At 44.2% G+C, this 22,037-nt stretch overlaps 1 protein-coding gene across 7 annotated transcripts in view; it reads left to right on the forward strand.

Annotated features, from left to right (window-relative positions):
- The window catches only part of DNM3 (dynamin 3), a 172,321-nt gene that overhangs the window by 148,749 nt on the left and 1,535 nt on the right, over positions 1-22,037 (forward strand). For 4 of the 7 annotated variants that reach the window (XR_010432639.1, XM_064664337.1, XM_064664339.1 and 1 more), the window contains 3 exons: positions 3,293-3,519; positions 4,118-4,354; positions 17,505-21,990. Coding sequence is in view for 5 of the 7 variants with exons in the window: in XM_064664337.1 (XP_064520407.1) it covers positions 3,293-3,519; positions 4,118-4,354; positions 17,505-17,574 (534 nt within the window). In the remaining 2 variants the exon portion in view is untranslated. Of the gene's footprint in view, positions 1-3,292; positions 3,520-4,117; positions 4,355-10,737; positions 10,932-17,504; positions 21,991-22,037 lie in introns of those variants that run through there. The other 3 variants (XR_010432638.1, XM_064664338.1, XM_064664341.1) reach the window with 3 other exon arrangements.

Here is a 22,037-nt window from a genome sequence, read left to right on the forward strand (position 1 = left end):
CAGAAATCAGCCACACTCTTGACTTTTTAAGGTGAGTGTGTTCTCACCGCTCTTTCCAGATCACCCCTAGCAACCTGCTGCTTTGACTTTAGCCCATCTCCAGTGCCTTTTGAAAGGGCTGGGCTTTAGCTCCCATTTCATCAACGGCAGAGCTCGGTGAGCAGTTCCTTTTGAAACCTTACATTAAATTTTCTGCCACTCACCTCCTCATATGGAATCGTTTAAGGGTCTCTGAAGTGTGTGTGTTACTCAGAAGTAGATTACTGTAAGATTTTATACTTTCAGTCTCATCAGTTGTTAGTGACATTGATAGAGCCTGCCATGCTGGCTGGCCATGGCACGCAGAAAAAACATGCTTAAAACATCAGCTACCTTTCAGTTGGCCTCATTTGGGCCTATCCCTCCATCCTGCAGTTTAAATTGGTGGCAAGGAATCAAAGCATTTTAAAGGACTGTGAAGAGTGGGGCTAGAAGCACTAATGAACTTGTTTCTGTACAGCATAGGCAATAAAATACTATATTAAAAATAGCTAAAATGTCAATTTAAAAAAATCAGGGCTATTAAAAAGAGAAAGAAATGGTTGAATTAAGACTGCTGAGCCATGCCAAAAGGTTGTGCAGAGACCTGGAAAGCTGTGGAGCTGTGATGGAAGATGGGTCCTTTTAAGCTGTGTGTGTGTTCCTTGGTGTCTTCAGAAGTCCAATACATCCACAAGGAGTTAAGTGAAGACACCCTCCTTCCCCCTAATGATCATACTCTGTATTTTCTGCTGCCCCATCATGTTGCCTCCAAAACTCTGGAAACAAATCGATCCCAAGGAGTTTGTTTCCATGACAATTGTAACCTCCCAGGTTTTCCTAGAACTTCCTTTCCACTTTGTGGGCCCATAAACAAGCACTTAAAATTCAAGGAAAGTATCGGATTCAAACTCAGTGTACAGAAAATAATCAGATGTTGTCCCTGAGCATATTTTGAGGCCTAAACCTAGACTATTGTATTCCAAATGCATTGCTTATTGTTCCCTTAGGGTGGATGTTGATTACCTTAAAAGAAAATACTTTTACCACACAGAACTGCATTGAGTTACCATTAGCAATTCAAACATGCCCAAACAAAACACACATTTCCAGTTTGTATTTCATGGTGCCCAGGTATCCTTGGTATCCTCTCTGAGGGGTGGTCTCAGAGTACTCAGTGTATGCTCCATGAGCAGTGCTGGTAGTGATCTCAGCTGAGTAGAAAAACTCCAAAGTACTCGTTACTACCAAACCGAAGGGTGAGGAATGGGTTGTGTTTGCATTTGAGGCAGTGATGTGTGTTGTAGTCTTCCCACTGATGAAGTTACAAGCCTACCTTACCCCACTTCAGAGTGACAGGGCAAGTTTTAGGGCACTGGCCTTTTGGATGCTTCCTATGGTTCAACTTTGACTGCAGCTCTCATGTCTGTGAAGGAAAACGTTTTAAACCATTCCTGTGAGTCTGTTTTCCAGAAAGGATCAAAGGTGTGAGTAAGCATCACTTTCCCTTCCATTTCCAAGCTGGAGAAAGTGGCTACTGTGGAAGATCTTCCTCTGTCTAGTACAGCACATCCGATTGCAGAGGGCAGGAGGCTGATCCAAGAACCATCCTTAACACAGCAGTCTTCCCTTTCCAGAGGGGTTCAGGCAGTTACTTGAGTCCCCTGCTAGTAACAGACAGGGACCTCTCATGATAATTGTCACAGGCTGATTTTTTTCAAACAGATATTTGTGGTTTAACAATGCTTTTACAATCAGCTCTGGCCTTAATCTAATTTTAGGACTTCTTCTTCTTCTTTTTTTGAAGTGATGCCATTAAAATGCTCATTTCATCGAGCAGAATGTGATGCAGTTTAACTATGATATCTGTTTTTAATGTGGAGTTTTTGGCAATCATGAGGAAAGTAGTGTACTCTGGCTCTTGATCAGTACCATCTACTGGAAAACAGCATGAAACTCATGGAAAATTTTTGCAGGCTTTGCTAATAATTTGTGCATCTCCTGTCATACGTGAATGGGGAATGACAGCCAAGCCCAGGCAATATGGTTTTGTTTCCCTGTGAGGTCTGTCCTGGCCACCTTCTCATTGCTGGGTGACCAGAAAGGGTCCCTTGCCTGAACAGCCTGACTGCTCTCACTGACCTCTCCTGAACACAAACAGTGCCTTAGTCTCGCTGTCAGGATTTAAATCAGCATTGCTAAACTAGCACAAACGGAGCTCAGGTTTATGTAATCAGAATCCTGGGAATGTATTATTGTCAGTATCTCCAGCTCAAAAAAGTTTTATAGAGCAAAGCACCAGATGAGAAATAGATTAGAACAGCAACCAAAGTCTCAAATGCAAGGATTTAGTAGGTCAGCAGTTGGTCTATTTACCACAGTCTTATTTAATCAGAGTACCTCTAGCTTTTTATGTCTCTTAATGTGGCCCAGGTTTCCATAACCAGGGCAGGCATAGCAGGAAATCAGTATAGTAAATTAGATTACTTGGAGACTTCTCCCTTCAGTTGGAGTGTGTGTGGATGAGATATTCAGAATCTGACAGAGTTGTTGGAAATGAAAGACAGTGTCTACAGTAGGGTAAATTGTTGCTAAGAAAATAAGTGACACAGATGTTATAAAGCCTGAAAATTCTAATTCCATGGGGAATCTATATCTGATGGTACTGTCATTTACCTCTCAGTCAGCCATTTAGAATTGGACCAAAATGCCAGCTGACTCCTGGGAGCTGTTGGGAAGCCTGTTTGAAATGAAATGTAAACATAGGTGTCACCTTAGAGATGTAGAACAGTGTTAGCTCCAACCATGTCTAGTGTTTCATAGACAGACCCAAAAAAGGCCCCAGTGCACTGTGGGGCGACTGCACAAAACCATCTTATTGTCAGATGTGAATTGCTGCCTCAGAATGTGGCTCTGTAATTGCCATAAGCCCATCTGTGTCCAGGCAGCTGCTAAAAGGTCCAGTCCATCCTTTTCCAGCTGCGGGGCCCAGCTGCATGTGCCAGCCTTTCCTTGGGACACAGCTAGACTTCAGGCTGCTGCACCATCAGCTCAGTCTGAGCTCCGCATCTTTCAGTCCCTGATGTGACCTAACAAAAACTGCATGACCAGTAGAATTGGTGAAAACTAGTAGGAGAAACTGGTTAAATTGAGGTGTGTCTGTCTCCACCGTATTTGCTCAGTGTTGTGTTTCCCGCAGAGATTTTGTTTGTTTATTTCTTTGGTGGTTTGGGGTTTTTTTGTTTTGTTTTGTTTTGTTTTTCTGATGAAATAGGTAAAAGAATTTATCAACGCAGAGCTCCTGGCTCACTTGTATTCTTCTGAGGACCAAAACACTCTGATGGAGGAGTCGGCTGAGCAGGCGCAGCGCCGGGATGAGACGCTCCGCATGTACCAGGCACTGAAGGAAGCCCTGGCAATCATTGGGGACATCAGCACTAGCACCGTCTCAACCCCTGCTCCCCCTCCTGTGGATGACTCGTGGCTTCAGCAGGCCCGCAGGTGAGGAGCCTCCAATCTGTATCGCCGTGAAATTCAGGACAGGCAGACGGAGTCAGCATCAGTAGCTCCCTCCCTGCCTCTCTTTTTGAGAAGATGCTCCTCCAGGTCTTTAATGACATCTGTGAGGGAAATCAAAACATTTTCCCACATATACATCTTCTGTGGATATGTATGTGACACCAGACAGGAAGATCTGCCTTGTAGGAGACCATCCAGTGGATTTGTAGCTTTTCTGATGCTTCAAATAGCAGCTGCTTCTGTCACCCCAGTTGTACATCCACAAGGCCTCTTTCTTGCAAGCTGTTACAATAATTCAGCATCTCAGGCTCTATGTCCTAGAAAACCCACTTAACAACACATTCTTAGAACTTGAATAATAACATCTATTACGTTTACCTCTTTGCTTGTATGTTGTCAATGGAAAAAGCGTGGGACTTAATTATATGTGATCCTCTGACATTGGCAGCAAAGGAAAATGCCAAGAAAAAACAGTTGCCATAGGCATAAAAAAGGTTTTAACTTCTGTTTAAAGTAAAATAAAATACAACAAACAACCCCCCACCTTAATGAACTTTTAAAATCTCTGTTATTTCACTAGATCACCTCCTCCAAGTCCCTCAACTCCAAGGAGACCGACATTAAACAATCCCCCAACCAGACCTTTATCTGGCCGAGGACCAGCTCCTGCAATCCCATCTCCAGGCCCTCAGTCGGGGGCTCCCCCGGTCCCGTTCCGCCCAGGACCACTGCCTCCGTTCCCAAGTGCTGGAGAAGCCCATGGAGGACCTCCTCAGGTTCCTTCGCGGCCCACCCGGGCTCCTCCCAGTGTCCCAAGGTAAGATGTGTGATCTTCCTGGTGGTGGCATGGTTCTCTCCCTCTGGCATAACAGACAGACCCTGCGCTGTGTTGGAAAGCTGAGTGCCATTGTTGAGGGAATTCTGTAGCAAAGCAAAACCGGGCATTCCCTACAGAGAGTCAAAGCTGTTTTGAGGAACCAATTTTTAGCACAAATATGACTTTTTGAAAAGATAGCAAGATTTTTTTAATTTAAAAAAAAATTCCCGTCAGTCAGTTGGAAGCCACTGATTTCCTTACATTAAGACCCCCAGTTCTGGTTGTGTTGTACCCACAGAGGGGTTCAGAGAGAGAGAGAGAGAGAGGTCACCTACCCCTCCACCAGAAGTGGTGCCAGGGTGCAGGTCCTCACCTCTGCCATTCTGAATCCTCACCAGAGGAAGTAATGACTCTTCTGGGGTAGAACAGGAGCAATCCTTGCAGAACCAGTGGAACAAACTGGTAGGAGTCTGATTCTTGTCCCACAGGGCCAGTAATTTACAGCCAGTTGAAAACAGTCCATAGTGTAGATCATATGGTACAAAACAATTAGTTAAGGAACAGGATTTTCTTCAGCATAGTTTCCTTTTCTTCCCAGGGCTTTGCATTTATCAGGACTTTTTAAAGTAGCATTGCATATTTTATAATTTTCTGTGGCATTAACTGTTTTTTTATATAGGTTATATGGATAAAATGTCCTTAATGTTTATTTTCACAATGATGTAATACACATAATCACTCATATATACATATATATATATATGAAAACCTCTGATTCCGAGGGCTTCATTAACTTCTTAAATTATGAGGGGCTGGGCAGATTAGGCAATGTTGGAACAAAGGGGTTTCTCCATTTTTGATAAATTAACTGTTACTTTGAAAGTAGTCATGGTTTGGAAAAAAAACAAACCCGCCAGTTAAATAGAAACAAAAATAAAATGTGCACATTTTCAATTTTAAAAATGGTAATTGAGAGGAGAACCTTTGGAGAAAAACTTTATTTTAAATAGATGAGATCTGTTGTAGTTGTCAGTAACTTAAACTTGAGGCTTAGTGTTTCAAATATAATTACCCCTTATAATAGGAAGAATAAATAAATGAGGTATATCAAAGGAATGGAGTATTTTTATGTATTTGCTATGAAAAGGGTGTTGTTGCATCAATGCCCAACCACAAAACACACTCTTTCATCTTAGTGGATATCCTGTAGCTTGCAGTAGGGGCCATTTGGAGAAACCTGGAATTGCCTTTCTGAGCTTTGCGCTGGAAGGGAAGAAGCCCAAGGATCATCCCCTCGTGGGAGAGCCTGGGGCTGGGCCAGAGGGCTCTGGCTCTGCTGTTTTCTCTGTGCCATCGGAGGGTAAATCACAGCTTAGAGACAGAGATGGGGTCCAGTGTTGTGCCAGTTGTGCTGCCAGAGAGAACCATGGCTCCTCTCCCCTCGCCTTGCCAGCCAGCACGTCTCCTTCCTCCTGCCCGGCCGGGGTTTTGCATGGACACTGCTTTCCTGAGGTGGCTTGCCAAGAGCATGTCTGATGATCATCTCTTTCATGCCAAAGTGATAGGTGGGATGGAGACCAGAAAGGAATTTTCTAGCGCACAAAAGACACGTGGGTAAGCAGCCTGTGAATGACTCAGTTCGGGACTGCCACTGGTGGCATGAAAAGCACTGGTGGATAAAGGAGGTCAGTGATTTTTAAATGCTGTAGCTAGATACATAATTGAATGTGTGACTGCCTGACATTTTTGTGGAAAAAATATCTGCAATATGCATCTTCTGGGCTGGATCCTAGTTCTCTTTTTTGGAGCTATGTAAGCCTAGGACAAAAAAAAAAATCTCAGCTGCTGAAGAATGAAGGAAGGGTTTGCTGGTCTGCCCAAACTTCAGGTTTCTCCTGCTGACTAAACTGTGAGGGAGGAAATCCCAGGGAAGGGGCTGCAGGGGAAATCACCTGAGGGGGACAGTGTGGCCAGCTCCTGTGCCTATTAAATGTTTCTTTTAAGCCCTGGAATTTCAGCTACGCTTGGTCTGGTTTTAATAACAGCCTTTGCAGGATCATAGGAAATTGACTCAGAAAATGGGTCTGAGATATTAAAAGGGGGAAAAAAGTGTTTTGAGGAAGAGTTCTTGTAGAAACTTGTGCTTTTTTGTGACTTACTTTTGAACTGGGGCTTTGTGCTTGAACTGCTCCACCACCATTTTCTGCAGTGATTCCTTGAAGTGTCGGGATCTCTCCTATCTAGGGAAATAGTTTAGCTTCCTGAGAAGAAAGTAGTATTTTAAAGTTTATCTCTCTCTCCAGAGGAGCTTTTTCTTGCAGGCCCTGTCATGTGGAGCTGAAAATCCTGACATACTGAAGAAATATAAGGTTTCCATTTTCTCCTGTTCTGCCTTAAGATAAAAGATCATTTTCAGGGGGTAAAACTTGGGACTGTCCTTTTCCAATGAGCAGCTTAGCACACGTTTGGTGTGGAAAATTTGGCACCTTTTAGTGAGATACAGCGCCTGTCTTTAAAAACATAACTTTTTTCTTCAATTTTATTAGTTGAATAATAATATTCAACTTAAAATCAAAGGAATCGTGCAGAAATAGCGAGCTCTCGCTGTTTTCTCACAGTTCCTCCCTTAATGCACAGGGAAAGGGAAAGACTTAGGGGAGCAGGAAATAATTTTCTTCCTTGCTTCGCTCTGATTCTAAAGCTGGTTTGGGTTATGTGCTCTGAATATTTCTGTAAGGAAACAGAAACTATTTGCATGATACATGCCTCTTTTAATTAATCCCACTTGAGGTGGGTGGATCTCTCCCAGCAAAGCCTGTGAGTAAAGGCCTCTGGCTTTAAGGGCTTGATGCCAAAGCATATATGATTTGTGAAATATTCTCCACTGCCAGAATTTAGATTATTCCCCCTCTCTCTTAAAAGGCTACAGTAGTATTTTGAAAGAAAATGCAGCTGTGTGCTTGCTTTGGTAAGATGGCTTTAAGCAGGCACTAGAGCTTACCATGATGGGTGTTTGCCTGCCAGTGTGGAAAGGCTGATCTTGACCAATTGAAGTTCTGCTGTGGATGCTTTGATTTATAACTTTTAAATGCCCTGAATGTGAATCTCAGCTTTGCCACGAGGAAGACAATTGAATTGGAAATGTTTTTTTCTCCTGGCAGTAGAGCCCATGGTGTTTGTGGGGGTGGGAGGGTGCTCCCCTTTTCTCCCTGTGTCCTGCTCTGCAGTGCTACTGGGGATTCATAGAGGCTTTCCCAACAAAGCCCTGAAGATCATTACTCACTTTGTCATCAAAACATAAATGACCCCACTCTGTGAAACCCCGGGATGGGTGCTCTGAGCACATGTCACCCTCAGGCATGTGGTGCTGGTCCCCAAGGGCTGGGGGTGGTCTTTACATGTGAGGCAAGTGGTGGAGAGGGAATTCATGTTGTGCTGTTCGTGATCAGCCACATGCTGTCCCTACAATCTCCTCCAACCCACAGCCAGCCAGCGTGAAAGGGCTGATGGGGGCTCTGCACTACCTTTTATTAAGCCATCCAGGCTAATTACATGACCTGCTGTGTTGGTAGCTAATCTACACTGTAAGCCATCATTACATATTTCTGCCAACCAGAACAAAGAAGTACTTTTACCTCACAGTATTACAGTTAGAAATTTCCAGACGAAGTCAGGAGTGCTGCAGAAAGCATTACTGCCTGGCTGCCACCTGATTGCCAAATATCAGCCATTCAGTATGTTTTCTGTGATGGATTTTTATGGATTAGAGTTCTTTGGAAAGATTTAATGTAATGTCTAACCCTTCAATGCATTGAATGATAAGGGGATCCCTTGCAAAAATTGCACATGATCCTCTGAATAAAATCTGTCCTAGTGCATAGGCATATAAGACCAGAAGAGTTATCCTGCCTTAGCCTGGGAATCTTCTTTCTCCTCAGAGTTTGACCTTGCAGCCCTAAAAGCTTACTGCTGTATTTTTTTAATGGAATATAAATAGTAATCCAATAGCCATTGCACCAAACTCTTCTGGCAGGATCAGTAAGTGCCCACCTTAGAGCATTTGCATGCTGACTTAGATGATCTCAATCTGAACACCCAAATAGAAGAGCACAGCTCTGTCCAGAATCCATGTGTCCTCTTTGAATGATCTTCAGTGAAGGTTATATTCAAAAAGTATAATCACCAATTAGGAGTGTTTTCGTGCAAGCAAAGAGACAGGAGTGTTATATGGAGGGATTCCAAAATCCTGCTGAATTTCAGGAGACAATAAAGCCAAAGAATAATTTAATTTAATTCTGTATTTCATGTCTGTGATCAAAAGAATATACAGCTACATGGGTGAGGCAAAGCCAGAGCCCCTCAAGGAGGGGATACTGATCTTCTGTAGTCCATATGTTTCCAACTCTGCCTGTCCAAAGACCCCAAAATCACAAGACTTATGAGAATATCAGTTATTCTTTCTGTGATTTCTGCCCAGGGGGAAGACAACCCTCTGTAATTTGTTACCCGTCTAATGTACATTTCTTGTTGAAATGCACACCCAGTAATATGTTACTTTGCTGCTGGCTGCTTCAAGCAGCAGCCTCCATTTATTTTCCCTTATCTCTTAGAAAGGAGCTCTGCATTTTCCCCTCCTCCACTGGCTCCTTTTTCACTATTTTCTTTTCCCTTTTTTTCTGCCATTCCCTCGCTGTCCCTTTCTTGACCATACTGTTTGCTTCCTCTTTCACCTTTTTCCTTCACTTGGTTTCCTGCCTGGTCCATTTGTCTGCCTTCCCCATGTATTCCCTCCTTTCCTTCTCACCATCTTGTCTTGGTTTCTTTCCAGCTTACCCCTTCCCTTCCCTGCCACCTTTGTAAATCTGTCTTCCTTGCATTTCAGTCTTCTTTTAAAGTTTTCAAGCCATAAAATGCAATATTTGGCAATCTTTCTTAACTGCCTGGCGGCAGTAGCTGTAACACCCATCAGAAACACGAGCTACACGACTTGGGGCCATGTTTTGCCATGTGCAAAACCAGTTGAGGAATACCAGTCATCTTATGTGGGGTCATCTTGGAGCTTGAATCGTGGAATGGAATCATAGAACAGAATTATAGAATAGTTTGGTTCGAAAGGGACCTTTAAAGGTCATCTAGTCCAACCTCCCTGCAATGAGCAGGGACAACAGAAGCAATGAAAGAAGTAGCATTCTGAACAAGGATAAATATTGGAGGGAGGTCACAGCAGGTTGTAAGAACATGTAAAAAGTAACAATACAGCAACTCTTGTGGTTTCATTGTAATTCTGCAATATGGAATTTATGAGAAATTTGGAATGGCATTTGCACTGAAGGACTGATTCTTCAGCTGCCTGAACTGTAATGCTGTGAGAGATACAGGAGGGTCTCCATTTCTGCTCCAGGAGCTTCACTGACTGCTGCCCCTAAAAAAATGACTTTCTTTTAGACTAGCAATAGGATTTTGTTACTGCCTTCCTTTATATACCTCTCCTCCAGATGACCGTCCTGAAGATGGAGTAAAACAAAGTTCATGGGATGCCACACACTGCATGTGCCACACATGTCTGCTGCCACTGACTCTAACTCCCATCAGCATCTTCTTTCATCAGCCAGAGGCAGGCTCTCCATATCTTCAGTGGTCTAGGAATTTTCTGATGGGCAGTACACTGTGGCAGTTGAACAAAATTACCTGAAGAATCACTTATTGTATGTGGAGTTTAGGTTTGATCTTATTTATCACGCCTCAGGTAGTTGTGATTATCCTTAGTATTGATCCTAAGCTACTTGCTCCTGCAACAAAAAAAAGTTTTTTAAAACAGGGTGAACTGGGAGAGATCCATTTGATTGGGACTGTTGCAAGTTACTTTCAAAATTCAGCAAAGATCAAGTTGCATCTTAGTGTAGACCAGTCCTATGTGATGGGGAAGGGTGAGTAAAATGATGCAAGAGAGGGGAAGGCAGAAAAAGAGGAACCTGAAAAAAGTCACAAGAAGTATCCTCAATCACAGTGGAAGCCTGCTTTGGAAGCATCAGCTTTTGTCTTCAAGATACTGTAGTAGAAGGAAGTGGTTTTTATTTGTAGCATCTCTCAAGCTGAAAAAGGAAAGTAGAGTCAAACAATAGCAAATGTTTGACAGAAATACAGAAACCTGAACATGTGTTTTGTCCCCAGTAATTATTTAATCTCATAATGGAGTAGTTTAATAACAGTTACCATGAAGGCTGTGCAGGATTAGAGCGAGAGTGTTGAGCAGGAAATTTCTACCTTGTCTGAAAGAGTGGGCGAATAGCAGTGCATTTCTAGCCTTCCTTATGCTAGAAGAGAAAACATCTGACAGTAAATGGAGAGAAAGCATTGATGATTTGAACTTCTTGAACCTGCAGGCATCTTGAAAGGCTGTCCTTGAAACCCTCCTGTCCCCTGCAAGCTGTATTGGATCATTATTGAATGAGGGCACTCCAGGGTTACATTAACAACAGTGACACTGATAATCACGTTAGTTGTTGTCATGGACAAGAAGAGGTGCAACTCCAGCTGGAGGTGACAACCACGACATTTGCTCCCTTCTTGCACCAAGGTAAGTAAAGAGGAGAGAGGCAAAAAGGCAGAGGAAGGCGAAATCTGAGTAGGAATAGCAGCATGGGCAGCAGCAGATGTGGTGTTCTGGGATACAGTACATGATTCAGTCTGATGCCAAACAGAGCAGCTACACACAGACCAGTGCACAGGACTTGAGCTACTGTGAAAAGATCAGATGTTCTTCCTGCTGATTTTGTGGCCCTTCTGTTGTTATCTTCTGTGGACAGAAGAAAGTAGAACAGCATTCTGAACGTATCACTCACCACTCCTAACTTTCTCTTCCTCCACGGGCAGTTTTGATCCTCTTGACCATCCTGACCTCGGGTTTCTGAAAGGTCAAGCCAGTCTTCCATGAACGTGTTGCACACTTGCTTATTTGACATGTTCCCTGCTGAAGGGCAAACAAGAACACACAGTTTCTTAAGAATAATAGTCTCTCTTGGTCGCTCTGTTGAATTAATTTTTTTTTGTTTACTCAAACTGAGTTTTCCAAATGACACGTTAATTCCCTGAAATGACTAATGAAAATGCAGCGCTCACATAAACATACAAATATATTTGTATGTGTGTGTGATGGACATTAATTTATGATGGTCATATAGAAAATGTAGCTTGAGTTGTAAATAATAAATTATTCTGGTGAAGCATCATATTTTGGACCACTGCCTCTTAAAGGAGTATCTATATTAAGTTAAATCACGCACAGTGGAACCTCATTAACCCAAATGCTTTCAAACAGTATAAGCATTTGAATTAATGGAGATTTATATTGCTGCAGTGTAGTGGTGGCTAGTGGAAGGACACATTCTTCCCATTCACTCTTATTTTTTGTTTCTTTCACTTGAAAGAAATAGGTATCTGATAAAACAGCATAATCTAATAACTTTAACTTGCTTACACTTAGCACAAAAATTCTTCCACTGACAGAGCATTGTGCAGCTGGGTCATTTGAAGTAGTGTGAAATAGTGAGGTTCAGCTGTGTGTACAACCGAGCCAGTACAGGCTCAGCACGCCCTCTGTGCATTTGTAGAGCCTGACACGTGTGTTCAGCTGGAGAACTACTTCAGGACTATCATGCCCCCTCAAGAGCTGTGTGGCTCAGGGCTTCCATTCCTGACTTGCCCACCGACAGTAGTCCTGTGGGACTTACTAGAGACATTTAATGTTTAAGAAAATGACATTTTTCAGTAGAGAAACAAATCTGAGAAATTTCCACTCTCTTGGACCATTACATTGGGGTAAGGGACCATCTCAGACAGATATTCTCCACCTACTTTTTCCTTTCATCACCACTGAGTGCTGTTTCTTATTTCTCCTGCAATCATCATCTCCTCCTGATTCTTGTCCATAATTCCTGCTTTACTCCTCCTAATGTCATCATCCTTTTTCTGCTTTTCCTGCTTTGTTATGACCTGTGACACTAGTATCAAGTGCCTTTCCTCCTTTTGGTTTTCCCACTCAAGATTCTAGCTCCTGAGTTAATGGGAGGCTCCACAGTAGCCATTCTGCATCTGCTGTAGGACAAAAAGAGTTTTATGCATGCACAGACTAAAGACTAAGTAGATCTACAAACCATGTCTTGCCTCTCTTCAACCATGATGGCTAGAGTTGTTTCACTTCTGGTTTGGATTTTCTTCCAAATCCAGAGGCTGATGGAGGTTGAGAGGTACAGTATAAAAGTTAGGTTGATGTAACAACCAGGAAAAGCAGGGGGTGTGGGTCTCTCAGGATCTTACTGAAACAGAGAAAACCTGAGAAACAGTATAAAAATAAAATCAGTCAAGGCATTATAACTATCCCAAGACCAAGCTACTTAGTCTCTCTAAATAATCACCCAAACAGGAAACTGGATTTATTCCTCACCTAAAGTAAGTCACTCTTTTATCCTCTTTATGTATGCCTCACATCTAGATTTGTACTGTCACCTAAAATAAAATTTGCCTGCAGTCAGTCTTAAAGCCGCTTAGAAATTTTGTGTAAGTATTTTCTTCTTAAATTCTGCGAAGACAGTGTAACGTGTCAGGGTGCTCCGAGAGGGCTGTGTTATAGGGAAACCAGGACCATGGAAAAGGGAGAGAATAATGGACTTCTGTTCACAATTGCAGATCTATAGGATGTATCGTAAAATATAGTTATGTGCATGCCTTCCACAAGTGTTCTCTGGTGGTCACAAGCAAACAAGAATGTAGAATGTAAGTGGAAATGAAAGCCTTTTATTTAGCAGTGCGCTGGCTGTGCTGTGAGAAGCCATCTTCTCTGAGCGGGTAATTACAGCCATGCTTTACTCAAAGCATATTTTGTGGACTCTGTGTGGGGAGCGATAGCACTTCTCAAAAAGCAAATGCTTGAAGAACTCCCATATGTTTCTGATCGAATTTTAAGTCTAGACTTGCTTTATTTAGTTTCTTTTGCTCTGTGTTAGCCTAGCTAAAGCTTTTAGGAGTTTCTTTTAAAACTGGAAACACTGGATGTGCTGCTTAGGTTAAAAATAAACGTAAAACTTTTCCTTTTTTAAAAAAGTTTTTGCATGGGGGTGAGAGCTACCCTCCATTCAAAACCCCACTGAGCTCTTCAAAGGAGGAGTCTCTGCAGCAACATCAGGGAGTTATTAAATACATACTTAGTCCACAATTTTCATTGGTAAATTCTTTACGTCTGCTTAATGTGTGCTAGTTAGAAGTACTGATTCTTTTTGCAGATTCGTTCACTCAACCCCGGGGGGACCTATGATCCCCTGCCCCTTTAGCACTAACTTTTACAAACGCTGTTTCCCTTTTTTTTTCTCCCCGCCCCCCCCCCCCCAAAAGCAAACCAAAACACCAACAACCTCAATTCCCCCCAAGACAAGAAGGCTGAGTTAAAACTCGAAAACCCCGCTGAAATGCTGTAGTCAATAACCAAATCGGAATTCCCGCAGCAGGGACGTTTTTATGATGAACTTTCTATGAAGCGGGAGCCGCCTTTCGGGGCCTGGGAACGAACAGCTCCGCACCGCGAGCGCTTCCCGGGCCGTCGGAGTCGCTCCGATAACACGGAGGAACCGCGGCCCGGGCCGTCTGCGCCGCTATCGTGTGCTGGCCTCAGACTAAACATTGAACTGGGCTTAGTCACATATTTACTCACTGGGATGGCAGCTAGCGCGGAGCAGGGATCCGGGGGCGGTTGTTTTTCCCCGGTTTTCCCTCGCTCGCTCCCCGGGCAGGCTGGAGCTCCCCCTGCCGCTCTGTAGTTCCCGTTCTCCGCGCTGGGAGGCTCTGGCAGCGCTCCTTTGGTACCCTTTGCTCGGGAAGCGATGGTGCCGAAACCACTCAGAGCTTCCCTCAGAGCTGCACTTTCTGTACGTGCCCAAAGCTGGTTGCTGGCTCTGTTATCTCAAGGTGGCCCAATCCTGCCTCTCTGCATCCCGTGGAGTACGTCCACTCCCAGCCACTGCTCAGGGTGTAAAAGAGTGGGGCAGAGGCAAGAGATGTGCAGGTTGGCATCTCCTCCTGTCTTGGGGATTGAGATTCCTATTAGGGGCAAAAAAAAAAGGTGTGAATCCTACTCCCAGTGTAGAAACGGTCACGGAATGACTTGACACATTGACGGGGAAATCTAGTGACAGGCCATTCACTTAAGAGTTGGGCTCAGTGATCCTTGTGGGTCCCTTCCCACTCAGAATATTCTGTAACTTCTGGGCTTGTTCTTTCCTTCACTTGGACTTGAGCTTCAGCTCATGCCAGTTGATCCTGTGTGCCAGTAGCTAGGGAAGGTGAGATGATGCAAGAGAGCTCCACTCTGTGTTCTGCCCAGGGACTCGGAAGCACGGTCCCCTTACTGCAGTACCAGCACAGGGAACTGCACATAGCCCAGGAGACTGTCAGCAGCAGGGCTGGAGGGAACGGTGCTTTTGCAGGTCTTCTCCCAAGTGCTGCCTTTCCCAAACATCTGCCACTCCTCTGAAAGGCACCTGTGATCTCCAGGTGGAGGTCCCACTCCCCTAGTCACAGTGTGGTGGGTTAAGGAGCTGGGAGGCAGGCAGCACCTTGAGGGGCAGGAGCTAAGGAGAGGTCTGCCCATTCCCCATGGACATCCATCCCAGTGGGAAGACACATGCAAGTGTGTGTATGCAGAGCATCCCAGATACATGTGTGTCTCCACTGGGAGGTATCCACAGTGTGAAGTGTTGGGAGAGAGCGTGGCCAGCTCTGAAGGGTCCCCTGGCTGAGCAGACCTGCCTGTCGGGCAGTGCTGTGGGGAGAACAGGGCTGGTGTGGCTGGGCAGCAGCTCCTCTTCAGAGGGTCCCCATGGGGATGTCATCTTCTTGTAGTGGGTGGTACTCTGGAGTGGGAAGGAGAGCTGATGGGAGATTTTTCTGTTTAGGTCTGTACTGGGCTTGAATGAAAGTTCAAAACAGTGGTCAGAGTGCAATACCAACTCTAGTTCAGGGAGGAAATGGGGCTCAGACCTGATTTTGGTTCAGGTTTGGTTTGACTGATTATGTCCAGGAAATCCTCCCACTGTGCTCTCCAGTTTCTGATCCTGCTGTGTTAAATAGTAATTTGGCTAAATTACATTATTTGAACCCAGTGTGCTGCATTCAACCTGGTATTAAAACGCATGTTTGGGCTTGCATCTTTTAAATTTGATATGAAGACAGCTGTATGCATTTTCCCTTGTTTGTAAATTGTATACACATGATACGATGTTTTCAGTAAGCTCTAAACAATGCAATGTGAGGCATTTCAACAAAGGAATAATTTAATGCAACCCAGCAGAAATGCAGAGCCTTAGAAGTGGTTCTTTATGAAACTACAAATTTTGGAAATGGGTCCAGAAGACCTACACTGGAGCAACACAAGAAACAATGGTTAACACAGTAACATTTTTTCTGTAAGAAAAATACACCATGAAGAAATTATATTTTGCCTTTTTTTTTAGCTTGTTGATTTACTTGAATGCTTCAGTTGGCATATTTTGTATTTGTTTCATGTTAGGGATTAAAATTCTCATTTCTTCACCAAAAGAGAATATTGTCGCTCAAGACACACTTTGAGCCGAGTGAGACTTTTTTTGTCAGGTATAAGTTTGTCTCCTGTATTTTGTTCCAGTCCAAAGAAGATTAACACGTTACATTCTTTTAATCTTCAGTTTAGCTTTTAACAGAATGAGACATGTTTCCTTTGTAATATTCCTCAGAGCCAGACCTGCCCCTGCTTTCACAGGTGGAGGACAGGTTAGAAGGGGCTGCACAGTTTGTGTGGGCCATTAATGAGCTCTGCTGAAGCTGATGGGAACTGAAGAGCCATGGGCTCCCGACCTTGTTCAGAGCCTGGGTTCAGCTGTGAGCTCTCGTGGTGACTTGGGCTGGGGTTAAGAATGAAGTTGGTACTTCCCACTAAAGAAAATGGGGAGCAAAAGCACTGTAAGAGATGGATTGGGATAACTGCAGCAACAGAACACTGCTGGATAGCTGGCTAAGGAACAGTCTCTTTGGGCAATTTATACATACAAATTGCAGTGCCAGCAGAACTGTGTGAGTGGTGCAGGTGCTGAAGGCCAAACAGGTATTGTCAGCTCAGACTCTGCACAGGCCTTGCTCAGTGGTGGGGTGTTTTATCCCAGGTGGAATGGAGCATTAACAAAATACTCTTTGTGACTATGCTGATGGAGTTGCCTCCACACAGCACTGATATGAGCAGTGTACCTGCACACAAAAAGGTAAAGTGTTGAGTAGCTACTGGAGAGACTCTGTCTGCCACTGGAGCAGAGTTGGTGTGTCATCCTTGGATAAGGGAGGGAGGGAAGGAGGGATAGGTCTCAGCCTGGACTCCAGGTGGGATGTGCTTGGAGATCATACTACTGCCAACTCTTGCACTGTGGACTCTTACCAAATGATGACACAGTCTGAATTAAAATGTGTTTGCACTACACAGGAAAATGGAAAAAAGACACATAAGCCTTCCCAAAAAATCTGTGACTCCTTAGCACTGAAGCTGATAGAGGAATGCATTAGTGGTAAATGAATGAGTCCAGCAGCCCCAGCCAAAACTGGCATTTTCATAACTGGCCATTGATATACAGCTTCAAATTTGTGCCTCAAATTCAGGCACATTGACGTGACTCCAGTTGGCCCAACTGTGCAAGAAGCTGCAGGTTTTCCTGCTTCTGCAAACAGCAGCTGAAGTCACTGCAGGCTGTTTTCCTCAGTCCTGTTTTCTGCTCTGAAACGTTCCTGTAAGTCTGCTGTGTGGCTGTCCAGGCTGGGACTGACTCCTAAGAAAATGGGAATAGTGATCCTCCCCGGATGGTTTCCGTGGCACAAGAAGGTAACTATGTTTGGAGAACACCCAGGCTGTGGATCAGCAAGAAGAGCTGTCTGGTGGGTGAGGGGGGTAAGGCATGGTAGGCACCTGGCAAACCCGTTGCCTCCTTCCTTATTGTGGATGCTTGTGGATATTGTGCTTCAGTGTACGTGGCAATAAGATGGTCGTGTGTACGAGCATGTGCATGTTCCTGTAACAACAGCGAAAGGTGCCAGCTTTGTTCTCAGTGTTTGTGCTTATTGTTTCTTCTCTCTTTCTCTCCAGTCGAAGACCACCCCCTTCACCTACTCGGCCCACTGTAATTCGTCCGTTAGACTCATCCCTGTTAGACTAAAAGGAGTTTCTGGCATGTCATTCATTGTTAACCAAATATGTGGAACAAATTGCTTGATAACTGTCGCAATAACCACTGTATAGTCGCATGTATGGACATCTATAGGCAAGTAACCAATATACTCTCTGTCCATTCTGCATTGTTTATGAGGTCTTAAATGTTTTGGGAAGGTCTGTGCTGCCTTGACTTTTCCTTTTGCAATAACTGGTGTTAGCTAACTTACTGACACATATCTTCACCCAGGCAACTGTGCTCACTGTCCTCTACAGCAAATGGAGGGCTTGACTTTGTGTATGTTTGTGCATGTGTTGATTTGATCTCCTGCTTTTTTTCCTCTTATCTGAAAGGAATATTGCTTTTATTTGTACCTTCCAAGTTATCTATCATTTAGAATTACAGAGTTATGCCTATTTTCTCTTGTAATGGATAAACTGGGCAAAGAAAAGCCATGTGATTTCTTACCAAGCTCTTCTGAAGGCCCCACACTTCCATGTCTCCCTTGAAAGAAGCTTGCTTCTCCTATAAATTCTCCTTATCCAAAGTCTAGTGTTAAGGGATGTTGTTAAACAAGAAGGGTGTGTGTGGGACAGCACGTTTCACTTTATTTCCACACTGGCAGCTGACGTGCCAGGTTGGTTGGGTTGGTAAGGACCAGGCTGCTGCCCCAGCTCACGGGGCTTGGTGTGGAGCTGCCTCACCCTGCAGCAAGGATGGGAAAGGGTGGTTTTAAGAGCCAGTACATGACAGAGCAGCGTGTCCTAGCTTGCTTTGTCCTCTGCTAGTGCTTGCTCACACTTACGCTCCCACTCAAGGGAAGCCCTGGACGTATGTGAGTGTGTATAAATGTGCTGTGTGGCAGGATCCCGGGAACCGAGCGCTGCTTTTGGCCACTTTATGGAACAGAAGGGGATATAGATACAGATATATAGATATGTGCACAGCTGGACATGGGCTACCGCTCCTCTGCCCACTGTGTGAGCCAATTCACAGAGCTCCGGCCTAGACTGGCAGCTGAGCTTCCCAAGGGTCTGCTTTGGATTTGAGGTATTTGCGATATTTTCTCGTGCCAGTTGATAAAGTTCCCCTGTGCCCCCTGTATGAAGATTTTCTTTTTGGATCACTTGGTCCTGCACACCTTGGTTTAGGGTCACTTTATCCATCTAGGTTCTTGGAAGTGCTCAGCTGTGCATCCTGGCAATGGATTATTTTAGCAGCTGCTCACTTGCAGAGGTCCTCTCTGCCTCTTGTTTTGCACATTATATATTAATGTGTTATAAAAACCTTTTGTCTTAACTGCATTACTTCACTTTAAACACTTAGGGTCAGTGTCACCCTTAAAGCTTAAAATTTACTGAGTTAAGAGAATTAAACTGGAGAGGAATTTGGCCTTGTTCCTTCAGAAAATGTGAATTGCTGCTATTGCAATTATGGTTACAGATCCCTAGGCAAAGCAATTGGTGGTTTCAAAGGCCCTCAGTATAATCAGTCTAATAAATATATTTACTGAAACTGCATGTAGGGCTCTAGTATGCTGTAGCCCCTTGGTTAGGAAGAATCCAATCAAAGAGCCACAACAAATGGGGATTTAGCCTATTAGGTATTCCCAGGCTGCTGATTAGCTGTGCTCACCACTGCAGCAAATTGTGTTTCAGCTTGCATAAGAGAGACAAGCTTGGGAAAGCATGATGATTTGTATGTTAGCTTAACTTTAATTTCCTGTCAACCTCATACTTGTGAGACATGCCTGGGGAGTGTAGAGGTCACATCTGATGCACAGTGAAGATGGAGTTTGTCAGAGCACCAGCATCTTGGTGATCTCAGAAACTGCTTAAGTGGCTGGTGTTTGTTTGGGGAACAGGCTCAGATCTCCAACACCAAGTGCACAGAATCAGCTTTCAAGGAAGAAGAAGGTTAAAAACACAACTACAGTCATAGTGATTTTTACTACAAAAAAGAAAACATATATTTTTATGATTTTTCTTGTGTTCTACAGTTTTCCAGTGCTTAGTGTTCTCTGCTGTAACCTGTAATGCATCTGTTGGATATATTTTTATAAATAGCCATAGCAGTCCATGCTGCTGCCTTGCAAGCAAACCTGTATGTAGTTTATCAGATCTCTGTTACTGACTGGCAGCTGCCTGCTGATGGAAAGCCAAGCATAGTGCCTCAGCCACAGAAAGTGACTTTAATCCCAAATTTTTATATTCATTCAGTGATAGAAATGTTCATGGCCAGGCTGGATGGGGCTCTGAGTGACCTGGTCTAGTGGAAGGTGTTCCCCCATGGCAGGGGGGTTGGAACAAGATGAACTTTAAGGTCTCTTCCAGCTCAATCCTTGCTGTGGATGCAAGACCATGGTCTGGGTTTATCCCACCATACCCCATACGCTCAGCTTTGTTGTCCAAGGTCCCCTTTGGTCAGTGGGAAGAGACATCACCTCCAGGAGGTGATTCAGACCAGTGTGGCTGCACAGGAGTCGAGGGTGGTAATGCCTCAATTAGATGACAGAGATCCTGGCCTAAAAACATGTTTTTAAATTCTCTGTACTTGAGACTCCTTAATTTACTTTAATGACTGTTTCTGCCAAGCATAAGGAAGTAGGTAGCACAATTCAGCACTGTCCTTAACTCTGCCCCCCAAGAAACTGTATTTCTCAGCAGAATTGTAAATGAAGCTCTCGAGGGTGGATTTACCCGAAAGAGGAGGAGGAGGCAGTGAGGCGCCAGCACCATCTGCTTCTGTGCTCGATGCCGAGGTCGTGGGACACAGCTGCACAGCCCTCCTTCCTCTGCATCCTCATCCAGATCACATCTAAATCTGGCCCTGGGCCCTAAATGCAACACTTTTAGTGTGCAGGTTAATAAATAACTGTGAGCACAGATCCAGAGTTCGATAATTTCACCTCTTCTTGCGTATATGCTTTTCAGAATAAACTATGTAGAATTGTTTCTAGGAAAAACACTAAGAGCTTCTCAAGAAATTGCCACATCCAGTTGAGTAAGTACTGTCCTCCAACCTTGGCCCGCTTCCTCCTGCTCTGCAGTGCCTGGAATGGGTTTGTTTGTCCCACTCACTCCTGAAGCTGATGAGTCGTGCCAGTCTTGTCCCTTGTTCTCAGAGGAGAAGCCTTGGCAGCAACTCGCTCCCTGCCCAAAGGACAGCAGGATGAGCACCTCGTGGATCTGCTAGAGGGACTGGCTTCTCACACTGGCCATTGCCCCCTCTGCAGACCCACTTACACAGGATGAGCCAGGTCTGAACTCTCTATCAGAGAAGGGGCAGGTTGCTCTCCCTTCCTTTGATTCCCTCTGGCAAAGCTCAGAAGACTGCCAGGGAGGAGTGGAGCACTAATTAAGCAACAGCGGTGTTTCTGATCTTATGTGAGGTACATAATAATGATCTGGGTGACGTAGTTGCTAAGTTTCAGGAGGGTGCTCCTCTAATGTTGCAATGAGGCTCAGCCTGGGTCTGTGCATAGGGAACATGTTCCACCTCACCTTGCCATGGCTGACCAACAGCTGAGAAGCTTGTGAATGCCATAAATAGCTCTCGGCCTTGGATCTCAAGGGATCTCATGTTAAGGTTAAAAAGATTGTATGTTCCACAAAAAGGCTTATGTACATAGTTAATGTGTGTTTATTTTATTGCTGATCTTGTTGCACTTTCTGAGTAAGCCTCGTAAAAGTAGATTATTTATTATATTAAAAGAGATACATTATAGATTATGGCATTTCATTTTAAAGCATAACATAGAAAATATTATCCTCTCTGTTGCAGACAGCTACACTAACCATGATGCACATAGCATATGGAGATTACTGGCTAGTTCTGTCTTTCTGTCTTAAAATAGTCCAAACCTCCTGAATTGAGGGCAGACCTACTTTGCTCCTGTGCCACCAGAAGGCATCCAGCCTGCTGGTGCCCCCGCAGCACAGCTCCTCCCACTGTGGCACTGAACATCCTCCTGGGGCTCCAGCACAACAGCTCCCTTGTGTAAATGAATGTTACTCTGCCTGTCTTTCCTCTTGCTTTGTCTGCAGGCGAGCTGATACCGATGGCTCCTCCCGTCCAGACAGTCCTCCACTCTTGCTTGATCTATGATTTGTCCCGTCTTGCCGGCCGTTTGCTTTACTGCTGTCTCTTTGCTTTTCCAGGACGGGGTAAACGATGACTTCTTTTTGTAAGAAGCAAACGCTTAATTTCTTTCTGGTTTTTTTTGCTCTGTGTGTTAATGCCCTACTTCATATGAGACAAAACATCTGCCTTTGGTTTCATAATCTGTAAATGGTTCCTGGTGTTGACCTTTGAGCACAGCCAGTCGATTCCCGAAACCATGGTCATTACTGAGCATCACATGCACCTGCTGTAAAAATGTTCTGCTGCATTTCTGAACCTGAAATAAACTGTAATTCTTGATGGGCTTTTATTATTACTTTCTGGATGTGCATGAGTGGTCTTCTGTC

Source organism: Pseudopipra pipra, chromosome 9 (genome assembly GCF_036250125.1).
Source record: "Pseudopipra pipra isolate bDixPip1 chromosome 9, bDixPip1.hap1, whole genome shotgun sequence".
Classification (NCBI taxonomy): Eukaryota; Metazoa; Chordata; class Aves; order Passeriformes; family Pipridae; genus Pseudopipra; species Pseudopipra pipra.